This window comes from Triticum dicoccoides, chromosome 3B (assembly GCF_002162155.2).
Source record: "Triticum dicoccoides isolate Atlit2015 ecotype Zavitan chromosome 3B, WEW_v2.0, whole genome shotgun sequence".
NCBI lineage: Eukaryota > Viridiplantae > Streptophyta > Magnoliopsida > Poales > Poaceae > Triticum > Triticum dicoccoides.
In genome coordinates, this window is record NC_041385.1 from 754,652,590 (window position 1) to 754,663,720 (window position 11,131).

The 11,131-nt window shown below is 42.4% G+C and overlaps 1 protein-coding gene across 1 annotated transcript; it reads right to left on the reverse strand.

The window, feature by feature from the left end:
- Window positions 1-2,794: 2,794 nt before the first annotated feature.
- On the reverse strand, window positions 2,795-5,960 carry LOC119282042. Its single transcript, XM_037562406.1, has 2 exons — window positions 4,845-5,960; window positions 2,795-3,954 (listed from the first exon to the last, which is right to left on the reverse strand). Exons 1-2 carry the CDS (start codon window positions 5,953-5,955, stop codon window positions 3,902-3,904), a joined length of 1,164 nt encoding a protein of 387 aa, XP_037418303.1. The 5' UTR covers window positions 5,956-5,960; the 3' UTR covers window positions 2,795-3,901.
- Between the last annotated feature and the right edge of the window lie 5,171 nt (window positions 5,961-11,131).

The following is an 11,131-nucleotide window of genomic DNA, read 5'->3' on the forward strand; positions in this document are numbered from 1 at the left end:
AAATTTGCTACTGTCCTACAAACCTCTGCACTTGGAGGCCCAGCAACGTCTTCAAGAAGAAGGTTGTGTAGTAGATATCAGATCTCATTAATCCTACCACGCGGGTATGGAATAAGCCAGCTCTCAATGAGCACTTCATCGCTCCTGACGTCAAGGTGATCCTCAATATACCTCTTAGCACTCGGGTTCAGGACCATTTTTGGGGTTGGCACTATGATAAACGGGGAGTTTTTTCAGTCCATTCAGCTTATAGAATGCTTTCTGCAATCAAGTTCCAACGGGAGGATTGGTTGGAACATAGATCGGGTCACTCCAATATTGCAGCAGAGAAAAAGTCTTGGTCTCTACTTTGGAAGGTGAAAGTACCATCAAAGGTGCAGGTGTTTGTTTGGAGACTAGCACATACATCGATCCCAACGGGCCAAGACATGACAGGCACATGGCGGACGCTCCTGGCTGTTCAATATGCAGTGCGGAGAACGATACTTGGCGGCACTCGCTACTTAGCTGCCGCATGGCCAGATGTGTCTGGGCTCTGGGGGATGACGAACTGCTGGAGCATGTGATATTGAACTGAAGCAAGGATGCAAGACTCTGGTTATTTTGGTTATTCGAAACCACAAGTCAACAGGATATTGCCCGAGTGCTGGTCACCATGTGGGCGATCTGGTGGGCACGGAGGAAGGCCATACATGAGGATGAATTTCAGAGCCCACTGTCCACAATGTGCTTTATAAGGCAATTCCTAGAGGACCTGGATATAGCTGTTGTTCGTACCACGCGAGGTAAATCCTTCTCTGTCTGTGGTTCCTAGGGTGAAGGTGTGGCTACCACCGGGAGAAAATGCGGCCAAGTTGAACTGTGATGGGGGAGTTTCATCCCTGGGGGAAAGAGGAGTAGCGGCTGCGGTGTGCCGTGACAGTACATGCATGTATCTAGGAGCTTCAGCTGTGGTTTTTGATGGCCTGATTGATCCAGCGAGTTTGGAGGCGAATGCATACAGTGAAGCTCTTGCACTTGCTCGGAATTTGAACCTTCAGAATCTGGGGATAGCCTCGGACTGCCTTGAGGTGATCTCGAACATCAACAACAATGCATCACCAGTTTATGCTCCTATCCTAAAGGAAATTCCTGTTAGTAGGAATAGTTTCCTTACTGTTTCTTTCCGTTTTGAGCGTAGGGAAAATAATTTTGAGGCCCACTCGATAGTGGAAGGAGATGCGTCTCTTTCGGTGGTCGCCATGTGTGGCTAGGGAATCTCCCCGACATTGCTTGTATCCCGGATATCTTGAGCTTTGAATAAAATTCCCTAGTTACCCTAAAAAAAACTATTCGGTAGGGAGGCTCACATAGTACATGTTTTCTTGAGAAAGTCATTCGGCTCATTTAACAATGTCAAACCATAATCAAACTAGGCATTCATCGTCCCAATATAAATCATCGTTTGAACCATAAGCCAATCAAAGGAGGGAGTATCAAATATACCTACCAAGCAGCTACCGCAACATTTTCTTTCAGGCCGAGCTATCCAACCACATGTGATCAATGTCTTTCACTACGAAGAATATTTTCAAGGTCGATCGAACCTGATCTATCGCTCATGCTTCTGATGTAAACTTATCCGGTCCCAGAGATATCCACACTTCATTCACCCTTTTACACATGCAGAGAAGATGCATAATATCTCAGCCTCCCACTTAGGATGTGTTTGGTAGGGTGCATGAGCTCAAAAGTTCACTTTTCGACCCACTTTTGAGCGTCTGATAGCCTGCACGTGGCCTCCTCGATATGCATGTACTCAGCCCAAATACCCTCTTAGCATGCACGGGGAAAGAACACCACAACAACCTCGCTGGTGAGCATTCATGAGCCAAGCGAGCAACAACGTGTTTCAAAAAATGTTTAGAATTTCTAAAAAAATAATTTAATTTTCAGAATACCAAAAATTGTTCAAATTTTTGAAAAATGTGCAGATTTTCAATTTTGTCAAAATTTTCAAAAAAAATCAAAATATATCAGAATTTAAATTTTGTTTAAATTAAAAAAGGTTGGATTTTTAAATTTTCCAGAAAATATTCAAATATTCAAATTTTGTTTTAATTTCAAAAATATCAGACTTTCAAATTTTATTTAAATTTTTAAAAAACTTTAGAATTTCAAAACATGTTTAAAACTTTCAAAAATGTTATTTTTTTCATGTTTCAAAAAATTGTTCACATTTTTTAAATATTTTGTTCACTTATTTGAAAATACCGGTTGCTACAGTACCAACCAACATGTCTAAACAGATGCAAGCTGCCAAACAGAGTCTCAGCACATGCTACCAAACAACAGCAAATGCATATACTCAACGTGTCTACATTCAACATGTATCAGAGAAGAACAACCATGCTAGGTTGGGAATAACACCAAAACAAAACAAACAAGGAATAACACCATGTAAAGCCTTCCAAATGAAACTTTTAATCTTGCTAGGGACGTCCAACTTCCATACTTTCTTCCAAAGTGGGTTCCTTCTAGACGATCCCTGACATACTTCCTTCGTTGGTCTAACACCAAACTGATCGAGCCATTCATTATAGTAGACAACCGAATAGAAAAGTTATGGTTTTCCATGAAACAAAGTGTTCAGTAGCCTGTGCACTCAAAGGAAAGTTAACAATAAAGCCGGCATATCTTGTGACATTGAACAATTTGCCCTGCCACATAGTACATGCTTCTTTTTTAAAGTAATAATGGCACACTTTATTCAAATCAAACAATACTTACATCCTTGACCAGTTCAGTCTACAATGGAAACACCACCTTATACAGAAGAAAGATTTGGAAATGACCATCACTGCTAGCTGCTATGCAGAGAAAGTAGCCTCTGAAAATGTCTGAATTCTTACTGTCTACAGAGGTTGGTCACCGGAGTAACAGTGAGAGCTAACAAGATAACCAATTTCGTTCCTGCAAGTGTGTACTTCATACTTAATAAGTTTTAGTGATCTAAACGCTCTTATATTTCTTTACAGAGGGAGTACATGCTACAACGGATGAATTTTCATATGGAGTGGAGCATCACTAGCCACAACACCAGAAAATACGAAAAACTACACAGATAGGACAACCTGCAACTTAACCATACCTACATAAACAACAATCCAATCAGTTATATGATTCCTTAATGCAGTGACGGGAAAAATACTTAACAGAAATAGAATATCACAGCATGTGCAATATAAATATCACTGGGGAGATAAATGGCAAAACATCAGAAAGTAAGAAAAAAAAACATCGAGCTTATCACAAGCATAGTATACTTCTTATAAACTGAAGTACAACTACTCACAAAGCAACTAGTGTTGGCAGATACTTTATCAACTCATAAGATAACATTTTTTCAGCCCAAAATGGAACCCATTTAAAACTTCACATGGCATTAGAAGTCAGAACAGAGCTTTGAGTCTTTCACCACTATATAATATCACCATATAAAATTACAAATTTATGTAACCTGGATTTTTTTTGTATGAACCTAATCAATGTGACAGTATATAAACTAGTGATCTACTAGTGATCAAGTTGAGAAATTGACCGCATATAAGCAAAAGCAATATCTGACTTGACTAGAGATACTTGTCAGTTACTTACCAGTGTGCTAACGGAAACTGTACTAATTCGGGTTCTTATGTTCTGGTACATACATTCTTCTCAATTACTTAGGCAAATTAGTGGATGTCTTACAAATTACAAAGGGAGTTAATACTTTCATAAGAAAAAAATCATAAATTAAAGCCCATGCAGCAATATAAATTGTAAAATTGCATATATATTCCCATGGACACATCTAGGAGATAATGCTACATCACCTTTTCAGTCATCACATCATACTAGCATGTCTCACCAAACAACCATCTCACATTTTGTCCAACACTTCACCTGCACCATCTCCATCACCAATGCCAATATCTAGGAGTATAAAATGTCAGAAACCCAACAATAATTCTGATGGAAAAATGTTGATAGAAGAGAGATTTATAATGGGATATCAAGGTGAACTGGTGAACTGAGAGGTGCATAGTTATGCAATCGGACAAAACTAACATGAGGCATAAAGAAAATTATTTATTCGCTGGTGCAAAATTGCAAACGAACTCCTCACCTCATGAAGATATTCAACAAAACATAAAATAGAACTTCGATTTATTCAATTGGTTCCAGCTTCCAATTAAAAGAGTGTAATTAACTTTAAGCTTCGACAAGTGCCAATGGAGTTACCTTTATTAACTGTTATTATTATGTGTAACATTGTCAAGAGAACTGTGGTCCAGTACTGAATACTCCCTCCGTCCCAAAATAAGTGACTCAACTTTGTACTAAAGTTAGTGCAATGTTGAGTCACTTATTCTGGGACAGAGGGAGTATTACCATAAGACAATTCACACAAGAAAAGATCCTTTCAAGAAATCATCTTTAGTAATATAAATACGTTGTCAGACAAAGAGGAACAAGTTAAGAGATGTTAAAAGTAAAAACCTGACAAGAAACATAATAGGTTCAGCCTATTATTTGCTTCCCAGTTGTACATCTAAACTAGCTAATCACAGCAGAGCTCTTCCACAAGTGAAAAAAAAACTGCGTCGATTTCAAACTGTTATGCATCAGGTGCTGAAAAGATATATATACTTCAGATAGGCACACAAGACTACATTTGACCAACAGAAAAGAACAGTGACCTTAAGTACTATTTGAACTTCAACCATCAGCATAACACTCATGGATGGCATTTCACTAACTAATTACTAAAACAAAATATCCTATCATGCTGCCAAGTAAATTATATAAAGGCTTGCTATTACCTGCAGGATAGAAAGATGCAAATGGATAGTGGAGACAGAAGACCCACAAGTTGGAAAGTTTCTTAAACTCCATTGAGTGGAGATATACCATGAAGACGCCAGAAGCTGTAAGTACAAGGATTGCATTACTCTCCTCGGCAAACCCAACTAAAGTGAGGGAGTAGCCCTTGCAATTTGATCTAAGTTCCTTGAATTCAATAGCTCTGTCAATCACCCATACAGCCAAACCATCACAATCAGGCTTTCTCTTCCATATCTGCGCGCGAAAACGTGAGAGATGGATGAAGCCAAGGCCACCATCTTCCCCGGGTGTAATAATCCTTAATTGGTCATAGCCGGCTTCTAAGTGTGGTGGCAGCTCTGTCATGGCTAGGCTCTGCGTATCCAGATCAAACTCAAGTATGGCATACTGAGGATGGTCATGATGCACCGCAATTAACCAGCAAAGGGAATTCCCAATCAAAGTACTGGGCTGTGGCGTACACCTACTGGTCAAATCCAGCTGCAGTGTTTTGATGTTGCTCCATACACCGGTGTCCGATGAGAAAAGGCATCCGGAAACTCTTGTATTTCCTCTGTCTTGGGCTATCAGGGCCACCTGGAAATGGCTTGAACGGCCGCGGGCAGGGCGAAGCACCGCCCCGTTGATGATGTACATCTCGCCGTTGTCCAGCTCCGGTGGGAAGCTGAGGCGGCGCTTCTCGCGGGCGACGGGCTCCCACACAAATAGGCGGGGCGACCGCCGTTGATTGCTGAAAAGGACAAGTCCGTGGCGGCAGTCGATGATGCGGTAGCGCTTGTGGGGAGGCATGGAGAAGCGAGCGCCGGGGATGCGATCTGGTGGATCCAGCATTGGAACAAACGGGCAGGAGATGTTGTCTTGGAGGAAGAAGCCAAGGAGAGGAGGCTTGCCATGGTGGTGGTCGCGGAAGCGGCGCTGGAACTGGGGTTCGGCGACGAGGCGGCGCCAAAGCTTGCAGACGAGGGAGGCCCGGGGGAGGGAGGAAGGCCGCGGCGGGAGGCGGAGGAGAATCTCCTGGAGCAGGTCCTCGTCGTCTGGCAGAGAGGCAGGCGGCGACGAGGTGCGGCGGCGGCGGCGGGGCGGAGACATCTCCCCTCTCGTGCTCATGCTAGGCTTACCAGTACAGCTCCTCTCAATGGGCGATTTTTTTACTGGAACACCGTGCATCCCAATTACCAAGGACGATTTGGTCGGTTGAGAAGAGTGCTCTGGGTGGAACATCAACTAGTCGGCGGGCCGAACTGGGTGGAACAGACCTGGCCAACCAGGCCGGCCCCGCTATAAAGGGGCCTCACACGGAACGGTCCCCCAGAGGCTCGTTTATAAACATCAACATTTTGTAAATTTGTCAACTTTCTTGTACAACACATGTCAACTAGGGATGGCGACGGGGCCCCATACCCACCAAACCCGTGGGGATTTCATCTATTAGGGGTGGGGATGGGCGAAAAACATCCCCATGGGGATATTTACCAAACTATTTTATTCCCCGTAGGGTACAACGGGGATGGGGACGATATCCTATTCCCAGACCCAATACCCATCGGGGACCCGGTTAGTAACTGTGATACTACGGTCAACCTTAAAATATTCACAAACAAACTTGCGAAAAAAGCTCTGAAAAAACCTTAAACCTATCTCACATCCTCACCTCAGCTGCCACCATGACCAAGAAGTCAATACGACCTAGATAGGCATTAGCAGGACAAGGACAACACCATGTATGTATGTTGATTATAGGGTGTCATATTATGTATACGAGTATTTGTTTATGGGGATGGGGACCCTAATGGGGCCCCGTTCCCCACTGGGGCATGGGTATGGGGAAATTTCATCCCTAGTCATGTAAACGGGGACGGGGATGGGATGATAGGGAATAGATGGGGATGGGGATGTTGTAGGTATCCCCATAGGGGATTGGCCCCATTGCCATCCCTAATGTCAACTTTTTTGTACGACACATGTCGCAGCATGAACGGGAAATTGATTGGTGCGGAGATGCGCTTACGGACGAAGCACCGACCTCACGGTTTGATCTCAGTTTGACAACTACAGTCGGGTGTAATCGCATAGAGATGAATTCCGATAGCGTCAAGGTGATAGAGACAAATGAAGAATGGAGGTCGCTCTTTCGATCTATCGATGACAGTTTTTGATGATATCGTCTTGCGTGTGATGTTCTACTTTTTTTAGCATGCTCCTAGAGAGACTAATTGTGATGCCCATGATTTAGCCAAACTACCTAGAAGTAAGGTGTGTGCGTGGTGGATGAAAGATTCACCCAAAGAGATTGTTGATATCCTGGTAAAAGATACTATGGTGATTACCTTACAATAAAGAGTACTTTAATAATGTAAAAAAAACATGTCAACTTTTTTAGTACACATTTATCATATTTGTGTACATCATAAACATATTTTATATAGACGTTTAACATTCTGAAATACATGATTAACATTATTTGAAAACTTATATTTTTCATGTCTACTTTCTTCCATACACATTGTACATTTTGATATATATATATCTAATTCTCCCTCAATCTCAAAATAAGTGTCTTAACTTTAGTATAAGTTTGTACTACAGTTAGGACAAAGTTGAGATATTTATTTTTTAGCAGAGTGAGTAAATTTTTAGTACACATTTTAAAATTTTGAAATACAAAATTAACATTTTTAATAGATTGATATACATAGTGAATGTTTTTTAATGGCGGGTCGTGTCATGCCAGCACGCGGGCATATCCTCGCGGCCCATGCACGGCCTCAGACGTGCCGCGTGTCGGGCATGACCCGTTTAGTCGTGTTCGGGTAAGGTCCATGATGTGTCGCCACATGTGCTAATGGATCGGCGGGAGAATATCAACGATACCAACACTTATATGCTCCCATGGTACCAATTCAAAAAAATCAAATGTAAACTTGTCAAAAAAATTCTGAAAAAAATCATGTAGGTTCTCAACATATGTGTTTACAAGCCTAAAATAATCAGATCCAAATTCTATATACACATTGAGAAACAAAAAAGACAAATATGTTGTGAATAGTGTAGTTTTTTTACATTATTCATGTTTTGTCTTTATTGACACCATTCATGCTGAATTTGTCTTTTTTGTTTCTAATTGCACAATTTGAATTTGGATCTGATTTTTTTAGGGTTTGTAGACACATATGTTGAGAACATCCATGATTTTTTGAAAAAAATTAACACATTTAAATTTGAATTTTTCGAATTGGTATTATGGGAGCATATAAGTGTTGGCATCATGTGATATTCTCCCACGGATCGGCATGGCATGCACGACCCAGATGACCAGACCATGGTGGAATCGGATCAGTATCACTAGAAGAAGGCAAGTTAGGGAGCTGCAAAGGTGTCTTTGCATAGAGTGGAAGAACAAGTCGAAGAACACGTACACATCATTCACAAATCATTGTAGATAACCACTATTAATGAATCATTGTGTTAGACTGGAAATTATGAAATATAGCGAAGTTAGAGTATTGTAGCCTCTTTTCCAAAAAAAGATTTGGATCTATTATAAAAGTTTATCAGAAAAGCACCTCAAAACATAATAAAATTTAGATTTAAGTCCCTATACCACCGAATGACCACTATCACCACCAGAATGAGCCGTCAATGTGTCTCTGTCACCGCTCTCCTATCGAAGCCAACTTGACCTTGTCGATGACAGTCAGAAACTCTTCATGCACGTGCCCCTAAGGGCCATCATTGTCGTTGAAGCCTTGAATAGATTTGAAGCAACTAAAATCTGACGAGTGTATTCTTTTGAACTCATACCATTGTTGTTTAAACCGAATAATCCCTAATATTTTGAGAAAACCACTCCAATCTTATCACTAATGACTAATGGGTGGAAAAGATTGCAAATCCCTATGTTTAGCCTTATGGTGTAATGGGTCCTGCCATGTTCTTTCTTTTTGACACTTTTGACTAGTGACTTGAATCCTAGTCATATGTCACGATTTAATGAAAAATGCAGTAGGAGCCTCCCTGTTGTCTTGATGCACTAGTAGAAAAAACCCCATTCTTCCCAGTTCGTGAGGGCCATTTGTCCCGGTTCACGAACCGGGACTAAAGGGTAGTCACTAAAGCCCTGTCCCTTTAGTCCCGGTTCGACTAGGAACCGGGACAGATGGGGCTCCACGTGGTCGCTGCCGCTTGCCCGGACAGGGGGGCCTTTTGTCCCGGTTGGTGCCACCAACCGGGACCAAAAGGCTTCCACGTGTCAGCATTTCAGGGGCTGTTTTTTGTGTTTTTTTCTTCTGAAGGGGGGGTGGGGGTTTTGTAGGGTTAATTTAGGGGTTTCATATATTATGTTAGCTAGCTAATAGAGAGAAGTGTCCTCTCTTATCTCCGTGCTTGGTCGATGCTATGTATAGAGAGGACTCGACACGCTAGCTAGCTAGTAAGCAAATGAAGGAAACTATTAAGTATAGAAGATCGTCATGAACATATACAGAGAGAAGTGATTGACCTCTCCTTCTCTCCGAGAGATTGGTCGAACAACAAGTTTTCGTATATCTTACCGACGGTACTGGCTACATATATATATATATATATATATATATATATATATATATATATATACAATGTGTAAGATCTCTTACAATACCCTAACATATGAACTCAACTTCCACATGCGTGGTGGTATTCTCCGAATTTATTGATGACGTGGTCAAGAAAGAATCCATCCAATTCCTCTTGAATTGCTCGCATGCGATCTTGTGGTAGGAGTTCATTCCGCATCTCCCACATCTAATTTGAATAAGGGGGTCAATACATATATATGAATGAAACTCAACAGAAATGATGGTAATAAAATAAATTTGTAAATATTTTTGCTTACGCACTTCATATTGTATTTTAGAGTAGCCCCGCCTATTCTTGGCCATCGCGTTGTAGATGAACTCGCAGACGTAGTATCTGTTGGAAATATGCCCTAGAGGCAATAATAAAATGATTATTATAATATTTCCTTGTTCATGATAATTATCTATTATTCATGCTATAATTGTGTTATCCGGAAATCGTAATACATGTGTGACTGCATAGACCACAACATGTCCCTAGTGAGCCTTTAGTTGACTAGCTCGTTGATCAACAGATAGTCATGGTTTCCTGACTATGGACATTGGATGTCATTGATAACGGGATCACATCATTAGAAGAATGATGTGATGGACAAGACCCAATCCTAAGCATAACACACGACCGTGTAGTTCGTTTGCTAGAGCTTTTCCAATGTCAAGTATCATTTTCCTTAGACCATGAGATCGTGTAACTCCCAGATACCGTAGGAGTGCTTTGGGTGTACCAAACATCACAACATAACTGGATGACTATAAAGGTATACTACAGGTATCCCCGAAAAAATCTGTTGGGTTGACACGGATCGAGACTGGGATTTGTCACTCCGTATGACGGAGAGGTTTCTCTGGGCCCACTCGGTTATGCATCATCATAATGAGCTCAATGTGACCAAGTGGTTGGTCACAGGATCATGCATTACAGTATGAGTAAAGTGACTTGCCGGTAACGAGATTGAACGAGGTATTGGGATACCGACGAATGAATCTCGGGCAAGTAACGTACCGATTAACAAAGGGAATTGTATACGGGATTACTTGAATCCTCGACATCGTGGTTCATTCAATGAGATCATCGTCGAACATGTGGGAGCCAACATGGGTATCCAGATCCCGCTGTTGGTTATTGGCAGGAGAGCTGTCTCGGTCATGTCTGCGTGATTCCCGAACCCGTAGGGTCTACACACTTAAGGTTCGGTGACGCCAGGGTTGTAGAGATATTAGTATGCGGTAACCTGAAAGTTGTTCGGAGTCCCGGATGAGATCCCGGACGTCACGAGGAGTTCCGAAATGGTCCGGAGGTGAAGATTTGTATATAGGAAGTTCAGTTTCGGCCACCGGGAAAGTTACGGGGGTCACCGGTATTGTACCGGGACCACCGGAAGGGTCCCGGGGGTCCACCAGGTGGGGCCACCTATCCCGGAGGGCCCCATGGGCTGAAGTGGGAAGGGAACCAGCCCCTGGTGGGCTGGTGCGCCACCCTTGGGCCTCCCCCTGCGCCTAGGGTTGGAAACCCTAGGCGTGGGGGGCGCCCCACCTGACTTGGGGGGCAAGTCCCCCCCTTTGCCCCCCCCCCCTTGAGATTGGATCTCTAGGGGGCCGGCGCCCCTCCAGGACCCCTATATAAATAGGGGGGGAGGGAGTGTTGCGCACCC

Coding starts and splice junctions, on each gene's coding strand:
- LOC119282042 (XM_037562406.1), bottom strand. CDS start 5,955: ATGTCTCCGCCCCGCCGCCGCCGCCGCACCTCGTCGCCGCCTGCCTCT. Junction 3,955..4,844: donor TGCATCTTTCTATCCTGCAG/GTAATAGCAAGC, acceptor TTATACTCCTAG/ATATTGGCATTGGTGATGGA.